Here is a 21,617-nt window from a genome sequence, read left to right as displayed (position 1 = left end):
GGAGCATATTCTGAACAACCTTAACTGAAATGAAAAAGAGCTGCATAAATTCATGTCTCTGTTCTTATGTTACTCCCATTCATTTTAATGAAATTTCTGCTGCACAAATCTTGGTGGATTATATCCCCAAATCTCAAGAATTACAGAACTGAATCTAACTGGAGTAATAAATTATAGGATAAGCACATTTCATAGGACATCTCACTATACATCAATTACAGCAGGATGATCATGGGCAGTCATGGGGGATAATTCCGCTATCTATAATAAGGTGCAAGATGGTAGCTATAAGAGATTTAGTGTCTTGGATGGAAGGTGCAGCTAAGGTGCATGGGACTAAAAAGCTTTGGTCGCCATGATGAATGTGTGGCCCTGCTTCTTCTACTTGATCTATAGGTGACTTTCAAAATCAGTGAGCATGGTATCCTGCTGGACCAGTGATGTGGAATGGGTATCAGAAGCACTATGCCACAGTGGTTCCGTTTCTATTTGGGTCATAAGCAGAGACCAGCATCGGAAGAATGTTCCACTGTTGTTATGAGGTTCCACAGAACACTATTTTATCTCCAACGTTATTTGCCATCTATATGAAGCCATTGGGATCAGTCATTAGGCAATTTGAGGCAAGGTGTCATTACCATGCTGATAACCAGCTATATTTTTCTATTGCATCTCAATCAGGAAAGGCAGACCTGGACCAATGCCTGGACACAGTAGTGGGCTGGATGAGGGCCAATAAATAATCTGAACAAGGTAAGAACGTAAGAAAAGCCCTGCTGCATCAGACCAATGGCCCACCTAGTCCAGCATCCTGCTCTCCCAGTGCCAACCAGATGCCTTAAGGAAGTCTGCAAGCAGCACTTGCACACAAAAACATTTTCCTATCCTATGGTTTCCAGCAACTCCACTGACCTTGGAGGCAAAGTATAGCCATCATGGCTAGTAGCAACTGATAGCCTTAGCCTCCATGAATTTGTCTAATTATCTTTTAAAGGCATCCAAGATGGTCGCCATAACCGCCCCTTGTTAGAATGAATTCCATATTTAACTATGCACTGTTTGGAGAAATACATTGTTTTGCCTGTCCTGAATAGTCCGACATTCAGCTTCATTGCATAATGTATGTTTCTTTTTTTTTCTTTCTTTCTTTTTTTATAAAATATTTTATTAAATTTTCAAATACAAAATAAGAAATATACACACAAAATCCCTTCACCAAAGATACAACAAACAAGAAATAACAAACAAGAAAACCAGAGCAAGTACACCAACGAACAATACAGAAAAGAAGAAAATTAAAGAGAGAAAAAAATTAAAATATTCAAAACATTTTTTTATATAACTGGACTTCCTCACATCTCCCTTACCCTGCATTATTTATAATAAAAATATCAGCAAATTATTACCTTGTTTCGTGTCTTATTTTATACTTTTTACGTGTTGTACTTCTAAATTTAAAGTGGTTTTTATCAATTACTTATACTTTAAATTTGAACATAGTATTACTTTAAATTTCGACCTTTTCTTACTTAAAACTTAGTTTTCTATTTCACAAAGTCTAATTGCTGAAGCCGAGGTTTTCTGGTATGTTTATTTTTTCTACAAGCTGTTTTGAGATACATAGTGCAAAGTGGGGCAAAATTCTTTAAATAAACAAATAAGATACTGACAGAACTATATCAGTCTAAAAGACAGATCACTTGGGTACCCAAATGCACTCAAAGACCTAATGCTGGACAGAGTTAGAGGAACCACTTAAAAGATTTTAAAAGTGAAGGACTGAAAACATTTTCCAAGAGCTGCCAGGAAGATAGCTGAGAGCGAGTGATCAATCAGTTGTCCCCATTCCCCATTACCATTTGCTTTGTTGATCTTATAAATGAATTGCCATTACCCCAGTTAGATGACCATGTTAAGGTTTCTCTCTCATTTTTACTAAAAACTACAATCAATCTTATTTAAACCACAAAAATGGTTTCTTACTGCTTCACCAACTAAACTCATTTATCAAGTTTGAATGAGAAATTAGTTTGCTAGGATTAAAGCACAGAAGCAACATCCAGGGGCCTGGATAATTTCCCCTATGTTCTTTTACTACACTGAGCATTCTCCAGAGGATATTAGGGAGCCAGAAGTGCAAAACAGAGGAATGGAAGGATCAGGGTAAAAAATTCTCAAACGACTTGGCACCAGTGGGCAGCATTTCAAGGCTGATACAAAATATATACAGTAATTGCATACCAACCCATATCCCAACAGCATCAAGAAATGAATTGGAAAAGAAATCAAAGCATGAGACAGAGAATGCTACAGGCAGGCTTCAAGGTTCTGAAATAATCTCTTTTACAAAGCCTCAGAAGCAATTCAGTCACTGGTACTGCAAGGATTTATGCTTCCCATCCAACAGAACTTACACTTTTATAATGCCTTTCCTTCCACAGATGTTAAGCAATTTATAAGATTATGTCTCAACATGAAAGCAATCCAGTCTCAACCCAGGGTAAAAGGGCACTGGAAGAGAGTATCCCTGTCCAATGTTGAAAGGCAATACTTTTACAATGGAACAGTAAAGTACATAAAATAACTGCATCAAATTAAAGCAGCAGGCACATTCATCAGAAGCCCACAAAATTTAGGTTGGCCTTGGTAGATAACCATTAGTTGTGTCACCAGCAATCCCTCTGCAACAGAGGAGACTGGGTCAGTTTTTTTACTCCTCATCAAGTTTTAGAGAGCATCTTGCTTCTTCTGTCCATCCCCAAAGCAGGCTGCAACAAATATGCAAGATTGACCCCTCCTTATGCAATTTCCTGGGTGTCAGATTTCAAAGGAAGGATACAGTCTGTTTCTCCCAATTGCAGTACAGGTAAAGGTACCCCTGACCGTTAGGTCCAGTAGCGGATGACTCTGGGCTTGAGTGCTCATCTCGCTCTACAGGCCGAGGGAGTCAGCGTTTGTCTGCAGACAGCTTCCGGGTCATGTGGCCAGCATGACTAAACCGCTTCTGGAGAACCAGAGCAGCGCATGGAAACGCCATTTACCTTCCCGCCGGAGTGGTACCTATTTATCTACTTGCACTTGATGTGCTTTTGAACTGCTAGGTGGGCAGGAGCTGGGACCGAACAATAGGAGCTCACCCCGTCGCGGGGATTCGAACTGCCAACCTTCCAATCGGCAAGCCCTAGGCTCTGTGGTTTAGACCACAGCGCCACCCGTGTCCCAATTGCAGTAAGTGCACCCCTTTTGCACTGGAAACACAAGGGGAGGGAAATGGTCTCTCAAATCTTGGACATACAGAAGGAGGTCACCCAAGAGAGACTTGTGGTCCCTACAGATCAGCTGACTTTTGTGGATCCCTGACATTCAGGATAGTAGATTATCAATTAAGATGACACACACACACACACACACACACACACACACACACACACTTTTTATTTTATTTTTGAAGTTAAAGCAAGGTTTTACATTTAATCAGAAAAATGACACCTTAGTATTGTGGAGCATATGCTACACACTATCAGCTAATAATCAGCTTTATATATTGGTTCTCAGAAGCTAAAGGGAAAGGACATAGCAAACAAGTTTTCCGCACACCAGGGTAGCTGCTCCTGCCCAGGAGCCTGAATTTAATAACCTAAACCAAACAAACAAACAAACAAAAAACAAGGAAAGGTTAGCTAGACACAATTCAGCTCACCCAATAGTGGTAAGGAGGCAGAAATACCCTCACCACCACCTCAAAAGTCTGCAACTGGCCTCTATATTGTGCTTGGTCAGATTCACAAATCTTTTTTCCAATTGTGCTCAAGATACCTAGCAACCCATTTCAGATCATCCAGCTACTGAATAAATCATGCTCCTATGAAGCCTGGGAGGAAGATGCCAAGGAGCAAGCCTGGCAGTAGTCCCTGTTAACCTCCTATTCTACAACCAAAGTTGTTTTGATGAGGTTTGACTTTTGCAACGTTAAAGTTTCATCAGCTTTTCACTACTATTAACAAACATAATTCCTCTAAGGAGCAAAAGACAATCCTAATCCATGAGAGATAAGAACATCAAGTGTGAGGAAACGTAAAAGAGCAAAGTCCTTTTGACTTGGCCACAGACAGAAAACTCAGAAATGGGATAGAAGGAAGAGAGAACTCTCTTTCCTACCATCTTAAGATGGGCAGGTATCCAGTAATTTCTGGTATCAATGAGACAGATGCTAGGCCTCATTGGATAAAATTCAGACTGTACCCAGATTGCTATTCTACACGTGGCAGGAAGCTAGAGCAAGTTCTGCTCCCTGTCCATCCAAGCATCACCTGTCTTGCCTCTGATGCTATTGTACATAACGTTCAAACAGGGTGTTCACATTCAACGTGCAACATGTGTGGGCTCAGAATGTGCAATAAATGTCCAATCTCTGACCACAGAACTCGAGCAAATGCACCCCATATTAGAACACCTATGTATGGATGTAAGGTGGCAATGGAGGCAAGGGCTGATGTGCCAAATGGGCAGGGAGGAAAGTGCATTCTTACTCTTCAGCACATGTGGGGGAAGGAACTAGGTAAGAATACTGTCTGATCTGCCTTCTGTAAAACACTCCCTCAAGGCCAAGGCACAACTTTCTTATTGAAATCACAATGGCTGGGTGACAAATGGATTGTATTACTTAGATACAAGTGACACGTTTGGGATTTACAAGTTCCCAGTAGATTGTTAATGGAAATTGACATTCAGAAAACTCTTACCTCATGAATCCCAAGAACATTATTAGGATGAGGCTGACAAGCCAACCAGCAGTGGCAAAGGCCTTTGGCATAGTCAGAGCTCCAGTCCCAACTATGAGATTGAACATGTAAACCAGGCCAACCTGCAATTAAAGAAATCATAAATGTTAAAATCATGTGACTTTTAGTTGTTAAAAAAGACTCTTTGGCTAGCAATCCCAAAATGGACAGAAAGCAGCAGCCTCCATAGACAATCCAAACCAACACGGCTACTATGATGGTGCAGTTTTATAGAAAATATTATCGTCTCAGTAAAGAAATGCTTTTTAGTGCATACTTACACAGTTAGGCAGTGTTTAATGTTTGGCCTTAGAAATATTAACAGCTGGGTTTAAAAAACAACAACAAAAAACCTATGCAAACCACAACTTTCCAATAGCCCAATAGTTTATTTCTTGTTTTCCCAACCTAAGCCTTCAGGATGAGGGAGATTACAGATAAAATCTCCTTCTCCACGTAGAAAGAGTTAAGCAGAAAGACCAGACATACTGGTGAAAGGACATAGCCTCAAAACATCATGTTTACTCAAGTTATGGAGTTCTCTCACTTGCCATGTTTCTAACTCCAAAGGAAAGATTCTCTGAAACTAAAGGTGTTGCAGAGAGGCTGAGGTTTTTTTATAGGGGGAAGGGTGGTACAGTTACTCAGCTTCACCCATGAGGAGCCAATATAGGATGTGAGGTATAAAAGAGCATTCCACAGCTTGCCAACTATTAGCCAAACAGGAGTCTGACAAATAATTTTCCTCCCAAGTATATTTAGCAGTGAAGCAGATGGAAATTTTCCCTTATTGGGACACCAGAGGAATCTTGTTAAGGAATGGGAATATCTGCATGACAAGCTTGTTGACAGTAAAATCAACCCTTAAGAAGAGCTATTCTGAATTATTTCCTGCCTCAGTTCTTACATTTAAATGGCAGGCTAAGACCAGGCATTATTCTTGTTTATTGAAGAATATTACATTAATAATAACAGCAAAAGAGATTTGTTCTTTTGTTTAGTAAAAACCTACTTGCCTCCCCACAGCACAAAGTGCTAAAATGGAACTACCTCAAGGGGTTCAGCTTCCACAATTTCTATTTTTAATCTGCTTTATCCTGTAGGTTCAACACTGGCTCTATCTGCAGCAAAAACAAGATTAATTACTATTTGGGGGGCAGTGCCCTCATAACTAAAACAGTTCTGTATTAAAACGTAGCATGAAGAACTCATGTATGAGTAGATTTGCTAAGTCAGAACCACAATGGGTAATTAAGGTGGCAGCTCTGTGACAGATGACAATATCTGAATGTAAAAGACTCCAGATTCAAACCCTAGCATCTCCAAGTAGAGCTGGGAAAGATTTCTTCTTGAAACCCTGGAGAGCAACTACTAGCCAATTCAGACAACACCGAAGCAGATGAACTAATGGTGACACTCAGTATACAGCTACTTCCTATGAGCCCTGGGCACTAGCAGGAAAATAATTTAAACTTATTAAAATCATGTGTCATGTAAGATACAGTATCCATTAGACTTGAAGTGCAAGAAAGTAGTGCAGGGAGGATGAGAGAAAGAGCACCACTGATGGCTACCTTCCCCTTATTAAAATTACTGGAATGCCCATTATCAGAAGACAACCATCTACCTGGAATTCATGTCCACTGTCAAACACACAATTTTTAAACCAAGAGTAACCATAAATAAAATTACCTTAAGAACAGGGAATGTATACAGTTTATAAACCAAATGCTCATGGCAGAAGTTCTGAACTACAAATGCATCCTTCAGAGACCTTTTATGCATAGCCATTCACTTCTCTTTGAGAGAACAAGGTCCTCCTGTACTTACTGGCATCTGAACAGCAAATGCATCTTTTGACTGCTTTCCCAGAGGATGAAACAGTAGATGTCAGTTTGCAAAGCGATTTTTTTAACTCATTGGGCAGAACTGTCATTCCCTGCATACACCACCTCCTGGCTCTAGGCCTTAATTGGTTCTGCACACGAAGCCTTTGAGGACAGAAACCTTGGAGGTTTTCTCTGACTCTGATTAAAAAGAACAGTATAGGGAGGGAAGATTTATTTCAGATACTGGTAGAATCATATTTCGGGCCCTCCAAAAATGAGACAAGTACCATTTTTATGCTCAACAGCCTGAAGATTTCTGCAATGCTATAATTTTCAATCTGTAAGGTACTTGGTAATTTAACATCTTGGGAGTCTATTTTTCCCCTTGAAGATTTAGATCAATCTTCCTTGGACTAAATGTACCAGCACGCATCACTATCCGATTAATGTCTTCTCAAAAATCACTTGCAATCAGAAAACCACCACTCATGAGGATAGCTTTGACAGAGAGATGTGATGGGTTATATATTAGGAAGGAGGACAGAGTCCACTGGTATGCCATAAAAGGGCATCATAAGATGCAGCTTCAACAACTCTCAACTCTTGTGTATGTATGTGCACTGCTTTCAAAGCCTCCTTGTTCATCTCAATTTTTCATATAAAAAAAATACTTTCCTGATGTTTTAACCACTTGTTGCTGCAAGATGGCAGCAACAAGAATTCCAACTATGGAAACAGAACAGAACCCATTGGCGCAAGTACAGCCTATCAACCATTTAAGAAAGCCACACAAATTTTAAAAAAGCTTTGTCCCCTGTGCTGCAGGATGCCTCTGCACTGACTGATGTAAACATGCACCCTGGAATCTTGTGCACATTGTTAGTGCACATGTCTTTTTATTGTTCCATGAAGCGGTCTAGACTGTAAGAGAATGTGTCACTGCCCTAAAGACTTCACAACCAGAAAAATATAATCATGTATTTAGTATTTAGCGCACTGCTCTTCCCTGAAGAGCCTTTTACATATGGCTTCCAGATAGCCTTCCATTCAGTGAAATTACAGGATAACACCTGTTCAGCTTCACAGAAGAACAGCCTGGTGTAACTTTGCACAACTACATCACTAAATGGCACAAGTTTGAAAACTGCTTTGAAGGTGCCAAGTTGTAACCAATGCTGTCCTTCTTTACATGGAAGGTTCTTTGTTCCCATACAGGCATCTGCAGACAAAAAAGGGAGGTGATTTTTGCAAATTTCTCCTTTCTTCACCATACTGTGTCAGAGGATTCTCCAATTCCCTAGAAAAGATGGGGAGGGGGCCCTCCCCCTCTTCTTCCCCCAACCTTATACTGTATACAACACTAATGTCTCATGTCAAATATAACTGATCTGTAGAAAGGACTTTAGAAGTTGAAAAAAGAAACAATGTGCGTACTTTTATAAACCAAGAAATTCTTTAATAAAAAATATATTTTTTTAAATAGATGGGGAGGGTATGAAGGTGATAGTAGCACAAAAGTGGAACTAATGAAAATCACCTCCAACTGTTCATGGAATCCTCTACTGGATCAAAGAGACTTCCATGACTAGAAGGACAGCATGGGATAAAATTCGCCGCATCTAATTTCTTGCTAGTCTATCCACTACCCAAATTACTTAGTTCCTCTTGCCTCTGATATTTGGGATTCTTTTCCCTCTTGTTAGTATTATATATATCATAATCTAACATATGGGTGTCCATCAATATGCAGATAATACCCAGCTCTACCTCTCTTTCAAATCAGAACCAGTGAAGGCGGTGAAGGTCCTGTGTGAGTGCCTGGAGGCGGTTGGCGGATGGATGGCGGCTAATGGATTAAAGTTGAATCCTGACAAGACAGAAGTACTGTTTTTGGGGGACAGGAGGCGGGCAGGTGTGGAGGACTCCCTGGTCCTGAATAGGGTAACTGTGCCCCTGAAGGACCAGGTGTGCAGCCTGGGAGTCATTTTAGACTCACAGCTGTCCATGGAGGCGCAGGTCAATTCTGTATCCAGGGCAGCTGTCTACCAACTCCACCTGGTACGCAGGCTGAGACCCTACCTGCCCGCGGACTGTCTCGCCAGAGTGCTGCATGCTCTAGTTATCTCCCGCTTGGACTACTGCAATGCACTCTACATGGGGCTACCTCGGCCCAGTATACCTGAAGGAGCGTCTCCACCCCCACCGTTCTGCCCGGACGCTGAGGTCCAGTGCCGAGGGCCTTCTGGCGGTTCCCTCATTGCGAGAAGCAAAGCTACAGGGAACCAGGCAGAGGGCCTTCTCAGTAGTAGCGCCCGCCCTGTGGAACGCCCTCCCATCAGATGTCAAAGCGATAAACAACTACCTGACATTCAGAAGACATCTTAAGGCAGCCCTGTTCAGGGAAGTTTTTAATGTGTGATATTTTAGTGTTTTTTGGTTTCTATGGAAGCCGCCCAGAGTGGCTGGGGAAATCCAGCCAGATGGGTGGGGTACAAATAATAAATTATTATTATTATATGAAGGAAGCAACCTTATTCACTGATGCAGCTTTAGTGCAATTACATACTTTGAATATTCACTAGAGACTCAATAGAGGGTATTTGGCAAGGTTTGCTAAGCATTAAAGCATGTTTAAAAACGCAAGTCTTTTAGAGCATGTGTGGGTGAAAAGAGCAAGCACGTCCTTGTATTAGAAAAGTTTCCTGAGTTATTTCCAAATGTATTGTAACACAAGTATAAAATGCCTATCACAATTTAAAATCAAAACAAGAACATGGGGGGGGGGCATGAAGAAACAGGAGCAGGAAATACAGAGCATAACTGTGCTGCGTGTCTCCAGCAAGAGATTGTAGTAATGTTAAATACTCACGTAAGGCGAGTACAGCTCTCCTGTATCAGTAATACCGCCAGCCATGTTGAAGCTGATGGAACAGTCCGAGAGAGATGTCAGTTCCTTTTGATCCAACCACTGTTAACCTGAAAGAAATTTTATCAGCTGTTTACAGGAGTCAACAAAGCAAGCGGTAACTGCAGTTCATCACTGTGCATTAATGCAAGTCTAGTAGTATTGCTGCCTACCTTCTCTGGAAAGAAAAGTAACAGATTCCCCCAAATCAGCTAGTTTGAATTTGAAATCAGAATTCTTCACTTGCATTGCAAATTGCATAATTCTCACTAAAGGCCATAATCCTTTTAGAGAATCTAGCGAAATACCAGCCACATCAAAAACAAGGATCAAAACTAAGGTTCTCCTGTCACTCTAAAAGTATATAATCTAGCCAGATGATATAGTAACACACTTTAAGGAATTCCATTTAGAATGAATGGGTTATAATCACTAAGGGGAAAATAGATTTAAGATCTTTTATTTAAATTAAGTCACTTACTTTACAATTTACACATCTCCTGAACAAGCATTCATGACAATTGGTTGCTAACAATTAAATATAATTGTTAGATGTTTTACTTGAAGGCTACAGTTACAATAATATGCATAGTTACCGGTATTTGAAAGTGCAACTGAACCAAGTGGGACTTAGTTGGAAGGAAGCCTGCTAAGTCTGGTGCCTTCCATAAATTTTGTACTGGGAGTTATAGACTAAATATTTGGACAGCACCAGATTGGTGAAAGCTGTGTTATAGGGGTTCAGAACTTTCTGGCAGCCTTATCCTCCATGAATTTGTTTAACCTTTTTTAAAGCCACCCAAGTTGGGGGCCATCAGTGCCTTCTGTGGGAGTGAATTCTATACTATGTGCTGTGTAGAGAGTAACTTTCTTTTCTCTGTCCTGAATCCTCCAATATTCAGCTTCAGTAGATGTCCACAAATTCTAGTGTTAGAAGTATATAAAATTATGTATGACATGGAGAACTCCTATCATGTTGCCTCTTACCTTTGCTCTAAACTAAAAAGCCCTGAATGCTTCAACCTTTCCTCATACGAGACGTGCTCCATCCCCTTCATCATTTTGGTTGCCCTTTTCTGAACCTTTTCCAACTCCACAATATTGTTTAAGTGGTGAGGCAACCCAAACTGTACATGCTATTCCAAATGCAGCTGCAACAGAACTTGAAAGCTTACTTTTTGTGGCATTTTTATTGGCCCTAATAAAATCTCCACCCAAACAGAATTATAGCATGCTACTGGAGCAAGGCTTAAATAGGCAGGAAAGCCTCACAGTCTACACAGACCTTTTACAACAATGAGGAAAACACCATCCATAACATGCTACCCCACGTGATGAGTTTCTTCATGCAAGTGTGCGTGCTGGAAAAATTCTAAATGTTTACATGGGGGGGACCCATACTGTATTGTATGAGTTGGCACTAAGATTCTTATCTAACACATTAGCAATTCCACTGAACCAAAAAGAGAACCAGAGAAAGTTACAGGCAAAGTGTAAGTACCATGGAAGGCACTGCATGTGCCTGAATACAAAAAGCAAGGATTTCCAAGGCCCTGCTTTCTTACCCCTGATCATTTGCTCACAAGTCCCCTTCTTTGGCTGAGGCTGGGCTCTTTGTTAAAGAAACCACTCTGTCCTGAATTTCCTAGCTCCTACTTCTGTTTGCATCTTAGTGCATGGCATGGGAAAGTTTTACCTGGACTTTCTATGGCCACTCAGATTGGATGTATGCAATTACTACCGTGAACAGAAAATACGATAAAGAGGGCCTCTTATCAGAAGATACTCAGAATGTACTCCTAACCCTTTCAATCTCTGCTGCTGGAGGAAGAGGAGGATAAGGTAGAGGGGACCCTCCACCAGCTCCTGCCAGCCTCCGCTGCTGTACCCAGAGAAACAGAAAGCTACCAACAGTGATTCTACCACTGCTTATAGAGATCTGAAATGAGGCATTTTGGGGCAGGGCCTGGCAGCTTGGAATCTTCTGGTTCCAAAGCCCTGCAGGTCTCAATCCTTGGGCACTCTGCTGAGCCTGCCTGGAGCTTTTATAGCCCCCCCCCAAGCCACCCACCACTTTTGATTCTAGTCACTATAAGCAGTAAAGCTTGGGATGCAGTGGTTGAGCTGCTGTTCTGTTGCTCCCCGCAAGGGGTTAGGATTGCTCCATCAGTTATTTGAAGCACGAGACTACAAGGCGCAGACAAAGCAAATGTTAAGGAATGATATTTGGAGTCAGTGTCATGCCAGAAAGCCTGATTCAAATATAATGACAAAGTAAAATCCACAGGTGTAACTGTCCACTTAGATAGTTGGGGGGGAAATACCACTCTTGTATTTTTGCGCACTAGCCTAGAGGCCATAGGTGAGCAGGACTTCTATAAAGACATGTGAATGGGTGGGGAAGGGGAATTGATAGCCTACTTTGTTTCCATACTAACAAAAGAGGAAGTACGGTAAGAATGTTTCCTTCACAATCAGCAAAGAAATGTAGCAAGCTAGCATAGTGGAGATGAATCACTCCATCCTTTCTTCACCATTCTGCATATTATTAGTCTGCTAATAGGAGGGGCTTCCTCTCCTCCACAGCCAGCCTGGAAAAGCACATCACTAGCCACTTAGTAGGTTAATAAGAACATCTGCAGGTTAGTAATTTTTGTGGCCTTATTTACAAGGCTGTGTTTCATCCTCAAAAAAGACTGGAAACTACCAGCTTCCGCTTTACTTCAGAGGCTTTTTACTCCACCAGTACACTATGCAGCTGCCCCTCCCCCCATAAAGTCAATAAAAATACTTAAAGTAGAAACTGCAGGAAGATTTTGACAGATTTTTTTTCTGAGCACTTGGGGTCAAAAGAAAGCAATTTAAAGCAACGGTTGTTGGGCCATTTCATTCCAATCCGCTAGACAGAGCCAGCCAGCCAGCCAGCCAGCCAGAGGATGATGACAGGTGGGTGTCCTGCCACCCACCCCCACAACATAAATCCTGGCTACGCCCATGGAGAGAGATGCACCCACAAGCAATTGCATGAACCTTTCTCTCTCCCCATATAGGAGTCTGTGAATTCGCACACGCACACGTGTACTAGGTCTCCGAGCAGATACAGACAACCGCGTGACCACCACCTGCACCTGGTAGGCAGCAGATCTTCCTCGCTGTTTGGGAAGATGCTCACGCCGAGCGGGGGGCAATTCTATAGTCCTCTCCTTCAGGGGGGAACAGCCCAGAGACAGGCAGAACAGTCACACACAGCCTGCGCCTATTTAAAAGCCTCCTCCGGAGAGCTGCGCGGGAAGGAGTGTCGTCGGGAATGCCACGTCTTCCCCGCCAACCCTTTCCCCGACCCGCCTCAGGCCGCCAGCCCGCTTCCCCTTCTTCGCCCCGCCACCACCACCCCTTCTGCCACCCACTCAAAAAAACGCCTCACAACAAGCCTCTTTACCCGCCACGCCGGCGCTCCTCGCTTGGCTCCACGGCAACGTCCGGCCCAGCAACTCCAAACCGTCGTTTTCCCTCATTACCGGCGCGAGCAAGGGGAACCCGCAGACGGCGCACGCGCGCAAGCGGAGGAGCTGAGGGAGGGAACAGCGCTTCTACGCCAAGCAAAAAGCCGCCAACAGCCGAGCTTTCCGCGCGCGTGACCACGACCTCTCGAATCGCTTTCTACGCTGATTGGTCCCGTCTCTTGATGGCACGTGACCACGGGGGCGGGGTGTGTGGCTGTATGCGTCTGTCGGTGGTTGGGAAAGACGCTGGTCGGATTGAGACTCGGCGGCTACCGTAGCGCGACCGGGAAGGAGAGTTTGGCCACTGCGCGTGCGTGTGGCTTGGGTTGAGATGGTAGAGGAGCGAGGTAAATAGGCGCTCGCGTGGCTTTGGGTGGGTTTAAAGTGGAGCTTGTCTCTCTCTGGTTCAGGTGTAGATTGCGGCTAAATGACGCCTGTTTGGAGATTAGGAGTAGTCTGTGGGGGAAGATCTCTTGCGAAAGTGGCTCCCTGATTGATGTCTCTTCAGTGTTGCCTCTGGAGAAGTTACATGCAAAGTCTAATTCCTTTTTTTTGTAACTCGCTTTGAGGTTTGTTTGTTTTCTTCAAGTGGTGTATAAATGTTATGGAATAAATTCCATGCAGTGCGCAAGCAAAATTGTGGAATTTATTTCCAGGGAATGCTGTCGGTGTGGTTGCACCCGGACACTCAACCACCTCATCCTCCTGTTTTAACTTCTGAATCCTGGATGTCAATTATGAACTGCTGTAATTATTCTGTGTTTCAATCACAGTGTAGCAAATGCTTTATAGCTGCATGACTAAGTAGTACGGACCTCCTTTGCAGTTGCTTCATAATTCTTGTACTACCACTGTAGTTTTTTTCTTTGTTATTAAACATTGTACCATTTCTGGTGGGGGTGGGGCAAAGAGAAATATTAAATACCGTATTTTTCGCTCTATAGGACACACTTTTTCCCCTCCAAAAACTAAGGGGATATGTGTGTGCGTCCTATGGAACGAATGCAGCCTCCTTGGCTTCAGTGATAGCAACGCGAAGCCTCGGAAGCGCAGAGGGAGCGCTCCCTCCACGCTCCAGAGGCTACACGTTGCTTTCGCTGAAGCCTGGAGAGCGAGAGGGGTCGGTGCGCTCTCACTCTCCAGGCTTCAGGGATAGTCGCCTGAAGCCTTTGGAGTGCAGCGGGACCTCGCGCTGCACTCCAAAGGCTCCGGGTTCCTTTTGCTGAAGCTGGGAGAGCAAGACTCTCCTGGCTTCAGCAGAGAGAGCTGCGCAGCGCCCCTTCAGCGAAGCGGGAGGAGAAATGGAAGGGGCTCTGTTTCTCCTGCCGCTTCGCTGAAGGGGTGCTGAGCAGAGAGGGGGAGATTTTTTTTTCTTGTTCTCCCCCTCTAAAACAAGGTGCGTCCTATAGAGCGAGAAATACGGTAAGTAGGGTTTTCTTGCAGTTCATCTGCTTCAAGATACTCTCGGCAATTATTTTGGTCAAATTACAGATTATATCTCTCACAAATGAACCATGGTAAACGGCATTTTATGTACACAAATATATTGCAGCTGCCTTTTAAATTGTGTATCTTACACTTTATTGAATATAATTGGACCGATTGTATATTCAAATTGATATGTATGATTCCTCTGTATAGCATTGTTATATTTTGCTCTCATTTGTTGTTGTTCATTCTTATTTCAAAACTGAACCAATAACATTTATTTTGAAAAAGTGTATCACTAATATAATCTTGTTTGTTGCAGGCTTGGAGCTATGAGAATTAACCAGAATACTGTACTGCAGGGAAAGAGGGTGACCCTGGTGCCATATACCTCTGCTCATGTACCCAAGTATGAAACATATACTTTGCCAAATCTCCAGTTTGGGGGGGGCATTGACTTTAGAGGTCTGGAATGTTAAGTCATCTTTACATATTTCTTTGCAAAAGATTTTTTTATATATGTGTGTGTGTTATATGTGTTTGTTAATTTGCATTCCAAGTGGAACAAACAGATAAACTGCTTGAGCCATAAGCACTGAAGTTACCTGTAACTGCTCTGATCTGCAAGTATTAATGGATCAGTTTATTGATATTAATTGGGCATATATGCAAAGGTTGTGGGGGATTTTAACTTTTCTTTTTTAAAAAAATCAAATTTTCACATATGTTCATAGGAGTATTTTTGATAACACCTCCTACATTTTGAGATAACAAAACTGCAGGTATGTCCAGGTCTGAAATATGCACAGGTGGGCAAAATCAATCATCTGTGCTTGTGGGGGGAGGGGAATGATGGTAATGGTAACCTCTTGTCTAGACTACCAAGAACTTATCACTGCTGTCTGGTGCATGTTTACTGAGATGTACATTACACTGAGTGTGGTGGAGCTTTCTCCTAAACTAGTATGCATTAGGATTACAGCCTTAATTTTTAACTCTGCAGGCATTTGGAAACCTCAGTTGTAAGCAGTAAGAACAACATATTTGGGAATTATTAGAAATGTACATATTTATTGCTTACTGGTAATATATCTGTCATTACTACATGAGAGATATGTATATATGGAAGGCAGGGCCTGGGGCACCCTCTCAGAAAAGATCGGGAATAGAGGTTGTATTTTGTTCTAAATATATTGTCTCCAGGTGCAGCTCCCACCCACCCCACCCCCCATTCAATGGCATCCTAAGTACAAGTGGCATGAGAGTTAAACCTTGGTGAACCCAGCCATTAAGAATAATTTCTTCTGTCTGTGTGGTGCCTATTTCATGTTGTGAAGAAATAAAATAGAATGTTGGTATAAGTTTGCCTAGACCAGTCATTTCATGCCTCAAATGGGTTCATCTTGTTTACCTTTCCAACAGAACATAGTAGGCAATGTTCTGAAGAGGAATATATTCCCTCTCTGGATTTTCTCACCAGGTACCATGAGTGGATGAAGTCTGAAGAGCTGCAGCGCCTGACTGCATCAGAGCCATTAAGCCTTGAACAGGAATATGAGATGCAGCGCAGTTGGCGGGAAGATGCAGACAGTGAGATTTTAAAATATTTGTCAGGACTTGAAGATGAGGGTAGCGAGCACGTATGTTGTCTAGTTTATTTAAAGGTCCATTCATATAAAAGTGATTCTTCCATGTTAAAATTTCAGCTGCTGATCAGTTTAACATGGTAATAACTAATACTGATAATTTGGACTGTGTAGAAATAGATGGCAACTTTATTCTGAGCAAAATTAAATCTTGGAAGGTACTCAGGGCCAAAGCGCAGAATACACAAGTACCCAAGAATCGCATATAGGTGAGTCATATCCAGGCTTGACTACTGTAATTCGCTCTACGCGGGGCTGCCCTTGAAGCTGTCCCAGAAACTCCAGCGGGTACAGAATGCTGCAGCGAGGCTCCTCACGGGGTCTCTGCCATGGGAGCATATTCATCCAGTGCTTTTCAAGCTGCACTGGCTCCCGGTGGAGTACAGGGTCAGATTTAAGGTGCTGCTTTTGACCTTTAAAGCCCTTCACGGCCTAGGACCCTCGTACCTACGGGACCGCCTTGCCTGGTATGCCCCACGGAGAGCCTCAAGGTCCATAAATAACAACACCCTAGTGGTCCCAGGCCCTAAGGAAGTTAGATTGGCTTCAACCAGAGCCAGGGCCTTTTCAGCACTGGCCCCAACTTGGTGGAACGCTCTGTCTCATGAGACCAGGGCCCTGCAGGATCTGATTTCTTTCCGCAGGGCCTGTAAGACAGAGTTGTTCCGCCTGGCCTTTGGATTGGAGCCAATTTGATTCCCTCCCCCCCCTTTTTTTCTTTTTTCTTTTCCTTCTCCTGCAATGAGGCTTCATTTTAATATTTTAATGTTCCATTATTTTAATGATGTATTTTATTTTTGTTTTTAAGTTGTAATCACTCATCTTGTTTTTATTATTGCTTGTAAGCCACTCTGAGCCCGGCCTTGGCTGGGGAGGGCGGGGTATAAATAAATTATTATTATTATTATTATTATTATTATTATTATTATTATTATTATTATTATATCAGCTACCTAAACATGGTATCTATAGTTATCCACACTTAGATAACTTTCCATGCAATGTCCTCTGGATGCTGTGGAAGTTCTTCTCTTTAGCCCAATACCTGTGGTTAGGTACACAGGAACTGAACTATAACATCCTTCTTACTTACAGCTACCACATAAAAATTCAGATGGGCCTTTTTTTTTCCTGTGAAGGGGAGCAGACACATTTCTTTGCTAACTCCTGCACACTGATTTTAATATTTTTAAAAAGTGAATAGGCCCATCAAACACTTGCCCATTTGGTTTGGCCCAAATTGACATTAGGTGAGATTAAATTCTTCCCAGAGCTCTGTATTTTCCTAAGGGTTTGAGGGACAGGGAAAGAGTTGCATTGGCTTTTGCACCCAGCCTGAAGCAAGAGATCTCTCATTCCAAGTCAAGGAGGAAGCTTCTTACATTGTGCTGGTTGCCATTAATTACTATATTAGTTGACCCTGGTTTCATTTAAAATGGTTTTAAATGTTCTCCATTGGGCCTGCTTCTTTTTTAAAAAATTCCCCAGAATGCACATTCATAGTGCTTGACACAGATAAGTGGTCTAAGCAGACAACCACGGAGGAAGACTGCATGGTGGGCGATGTGAACTTGTTCCTCACAGACAGTGAAGATCCAACACTTGGAGAGATCGAAATCATGATTGCAGGTAACCTAACGCTTCTATAATTTATGGGCCCATCAATATTTCAGCCTTTAGCAAGTTACTTCAAAAGATTGTCTCTTCGGCAGAAGTGACCGAAGCCAACAAAAAATAAAATAGGTTATAAACAAGCATCCTGTGCACAAATGTCTGACACAACTATTGCAACCTGACCTAGCGTCATTCCTTGTTAGGTCAGTGCAAGCTGCCAGGGTTGTATTTTGTCAGTCCTGAATTTTTCAGAAATGAAGCCTAAATCTTACTAAATGTGCAAGAAAGGAGCCTCTTCTTCTTCTTTTTTCACCTATCCCTGTATCCCTTTAGTCTGATTGATCTTTCTGTAAAAAAATAAATAATGTTGCATATCTTGTACCTTCTTGTCTTAAAAAAAGTGCCTAGAATTAGGAAGACTCTAGGGTGCGTGAGAGATACCCATTCCAAATTTTAGACCCTCCTGTTGGCCAAAGGTTCCCCACCTTTGTTCTAGATGAACCTGGAAACAGATACAGTTCTTAATTCTCCCCTGCTCCTCTCTTTCAGAGGCCAGCTATCGTGGCAGAGGATTTGGCAAGGAAGCCACTCTGATCATGATGTCCTATGGTAAGAGTGTCTGGCATGAAGTTGGGAAGTGTTGGAGGGTGCTGCATATGCATGGAGGATTAATTTCTGTGTACATCAATAGCGGTAGAAGATTTCCATTCCAAGACTTTGAAATTCTGCCATAGAGTTTTAAGATACCTTGCTAATGAGTTTACTTTTCTGCTTATACTTGGAACACAGAGCCTTCAATCACCTATAATCGTAGAAACATAGGAAGCTGCCTTATACCGAGTAAGCTCATCACTTCGTCTCACTTAGTATTATCAACACTTGCTAACAGTGGCTCTCAAGGGTTTCAGACATTTCCAACCTTACCTAGAGATGCCAGGGAGAGAAAATGGGACATACTGCATGCAGAACATGTGATCAACCTTCCCAAATGAAATTGACAAGAGTAGCGACAGTAGCTTATTTCTAATCTTCTATCCTGTAGGAATGACTCGTCTGGGACTAAACACCTTTGAAGCTAAAATTGGATTGGAAAATGAAGCCAGTATTGGCATGTTCAAAAAGATTCATTTCAAGGAGGTGCGCTAATAAGTATTCCTCATGTAGCAGAACCATCTTTCGTTGACTGTGTATTTGTGGCAGACCCGAAAGTTAACTTGGATTCTTATCTTGTGCACTGTCTAGGTGGGAGTCAATGTCATCTTCCACGAAGTAACACTCAGACTGATTGTGGATGAGCAAGAAAGGCAGTGGCTGCTTGAACAAACCAGCCATGTGGATGAACAATTTTACAATGTAACGAAGCTACAGAATCAAGTTTGTGACAGCTAATGAGGCTTATACGGACTCCAGAAGCATGGGATCTCTGCCTCCAAACTGCATCGTGGCCTGGATCTATGGTGTTAGGGACCAACCGCTGGAGTAGAAAATGCTGCGGGCTCTGTACTGCGTCAGCATTCAACTTGACTTGCAGTAGACATTACGAAAGTATGATGGGCAACAGCAACTAGAACAAACTATCATCTTAGGGAAATGGTTTCTATTGGTGAAAATGGCAACGTGTGATGTATATAGAGCGAACTGAATGTGTTTGGGCTGCAGTGCTACTAAGGGACAGGGAAGTTAGGCTTGTCTCCTCTGTTACAAACTGACAGTCTCATCATTGCCTTTCCAGGGTTCTTGATTAGGGCCTGTTTCTATCAAAAACATAAACTACAACCTACTCTTATTCCGAGAGTTAATCGGCAGCAGTCCTAGAAATAGGTGGTTGATGTTTGGTTGAACTGAAGTACTCAATGGGCTTCTCTCAAAGCATTGCAGGCTCCCATACAGCCTCTCAGTTATTCATTGTGACAGCTCTTTTCTCACTGGCACACACCAGGAAGTTTGTATGTTTCTCTTTACTAAGATGAAATGTGAAAACGTAAAACGTGTACACTCTTTTCTCTCACTGCCAGTTTCTTTTCTGGGCTCAGGTTTTGCTGTGTGTCCCCTCCCCCCCCCCCATTTGCAGAAGTATAACAGATGTAAACCTACGATGAAGGGTTCATTACTGGTGATGCCATTATTTCCCGTATGTGAAACTAGTTACAGGAACTTGATGAAAAATGCTGATTGCATTGTGCTGTTACAAATGCTCCATCTGCACAAGCATATCCCCTTCCTCTATGCTGTTCTGGAAGTCCTCGCACCCAAACCCCAAGCCAATTTCAAGGAGAGAAGGTGGGGAGGCCCCTTTGTGCAAGGCTTCTGCTGGCTCCTGCCCTCAGAGGCTAATGAAGGACTTGGTAGTAAGCATAGTATGTTGGACATATGTATTGTTTTAATACACATATGACAAGTTTTCAAAGGCTGTGACTACAGATGTATTTTTGCAGCAACTTCAAGAATGTAATGCTTAATGTAGCTAGCTAGAAGTTCTGCTCCCTTAGACTGTCCCATAGAATACTGACACACACACACATCCTCTAACCAGACAAGCAAGAGGCATGAAAGTATGCATTGCAGTCAGGCAGAAATACGCAGGAGTGCAGCAGGGCCAGGGAGGGTGGAGAGTTGGTAAGGAAGATGTGGCTTGGAGAGAGTTTGAAAAGCCTGCTAAAGAGTCCTGGAGGCTGCATTTGGGCCCTTGTCCTGAGGTTGCCCATGCCTGCCCTAAAGCCTTCCTTGTAGGTAATTCATTCCAGATAGTAGTACAAAAATACAGTAGGATTGCGCAAAGCTACTGTGCTAGATTGTAAATAATGTAATACACTACAAAGTACTTTACATGCACCACTATAATTCTACCTGTGCAGAAAACTTAAGGCATTCTAGGCAGAGTTCATCCAATTTGTAGTACCCTGAAAGATAACAAAAGGCAAGGAGGTTAATCTGGACCCTACTTCTCCAGTGAGTTGCATTATGTGAGTGAAGCACGAGGAGGGAAAACAAACTGGTACCAGCTCTTGTGCTCGGTTAAACCCACACAGAGGTTGTTTACATGTCACCTGTTCCTTCAGTCTGCCACGCTCTCCTCTTTAAAGGGATCTGTCTCTGAAGCATGTCGCAACACTGATATCCCTGCCCTTCCTCACTCCTGGGTCTCTTTTTGAACAAATGGGCCGGCCAGGGAAGAGTGCTTCGGAAGATGTGGCCTGAAGCTGGAGGGTTGCCCACCAGAACCTTGTATCCTGTTGAGCTTTGCTGAGATACGGTATCCGCTGGGTGCTGCTTGCCGCCTTCAGTGGCACTGCAGCTGGAAATCCTGACATGGTGAGCTCTGAGCCTGGCTAAGGCAGACTCTGAGAAGGTGCTGTAAGTTCTCGGCAGTCCTAAGCTGGTTCTTGAGGCGAGTGTTGCTACCTTTTCCATGGGGTGGCTTTTCTGCCCCTTCTTCTTCTTCTTGCAGATTCTCCTCTGAGTCTCCTCTAAGCTGGTCTCAAGATGGCACACATCCTCCATCAGCTTTAGGACCCTGTCAAAGCCGTCCAGGAGATCATTGACTGCGGATGGCAGGTGCTCCAGGTAAAAGTCTACACTGCAAGGATCAGGGATGGGGCTCTCAGGAAGCACCAGCTCTTCAGAGCTGAAGGAAGAAATGGTTGCAGTAGCACAGTGAAAGTTGGTGCCCGGAGAAGGGAGGCGAGACGGTTTGGAGTTTCCAGAAGAGTGGGAAATCAGGGAGTCCATCCCTTCAAATTTCACCTTGTGGCGAAACTGAAAGGCAAAGAGGTCAAAATCTGTTACAAACTCTCTTTCCTGTTGTCTGGGAAAACTAATTCAGCCATCATGGGGACAAGCTAGGCTGCCATTCTTTACATAGATTGTGCAGTGAGATATAGAGAAAGGTCTCAAAACTGATTCTGAAATCA

General features: G+C 42.8%; 3 protein-coding genes across 8 annotated transcripts in view; 1 reads left to right on the top strand and 2 right to left on the bottom strand.

Annotated features, from left to right (window-relative positions):
• Positions 1-13,187, bottom strand: part of TMEM104 (transmembrane protein 104) — a 75,780-nt gene extending 62,593 nt beyond the window's left edge. Inside the window, exons 1-3 of one of the 2 annotated variants that reach the window (XM_083487199.1) lie at positions 12,955-13,187; positions 9,480-9,586; positions 4,743-4,864 (exon numbers count right to left, since the gene is read on the bottom strand). In XM_083487199.1, the coding sequence (XP_083343325.1) occupies positions 4,743-4,864; positions 9,480-9,524 (167 nt within the window). In that variant the 5' untranslated portion in view covers positions 9,525-9,586; positions 12,955-13,187. Of the gene's footprint in view, positions 1-4,742; positions 4,865-9,479; positions 9,587-12,939 lie in introns of both variants that reach the window. The other variant, XM_083487200.1, reaches the window with a different exon arrangement.
• A 20-nt stretch (positions 13,188-13,207) lies between these two features.
• Positions 13,208-20,113, top strand: NAT9 (N-acetyltransferase 9). 4 transcript variants are annotated; one of them, XM_083487278.1, is made up of 7 exons: positions 13,208-13,587; positions 14,769-14,855; positions 15,927-16,036; positions 17,581-17,721; positions 18,256-18,315; positions 18,749-18,843; positions 18,949-20,113. In XM_083487278.1, exons 2-7 carry the CDS (start codon positions 14,779-14,781, stop codon positions 19,093-19,095), a joined length of 630 nt encoding a protein of 209 aa, XP_083343404.1. In that variant the 5' UTR covers positions 13,208-13,587; positions 14,769-14,778; the 3' UTR covers positions 19,096-20,113. The 4 variants fall into 4 exon arrangements, with proteins under 4 accessions (XP_083343404.1, XP_083343406.1, XP_083343403.1 ...); XM_083487280.1 differs by having other exon boundaries at positions 13,236-13,944; positions 14,446-14,855; XM_083487277.1 differs by having other exon boundaries at positions 13,256-13,365.
• Positions 20,065-21,617, bottom strand: part of LOC310699373 (polycystin-1-like) — a 77,586-nt gene continuing 76,033 nt past the window's right edge. For both annotated transcript variants that reach the window (XM_083487082.1, XM_083487083.1), the window contains exon 47: positions 20,065-21,462. In XM_083487082.1, coding sequence (XP_083343208.1) covers positions 20,743-21,462 — 720 coding nt within the window. In that variant the 3' untranslated portion in view covers positions 20,065-20,742. The remainder of the gene's footprint in view (positions 21,463-21,617) is intronic.

This window comes from Podarcis liolepis (genome assembly GCF_965112155.1).
Source record: "Podarcis liolepis genome assembly, chromosome: 2".
Taxonomy (NCBI): domain Eukaryota; kingdom Metazoa; phylum Chordata; class Lepidosauria; order Squamata; family Lacertidae; genus Podarcis; species Podarcis liolepis.
Note: the sequence above shows the minus strand (reverse complement) of the source record. Positions and strands in the feature narration are given on the sequence as shown.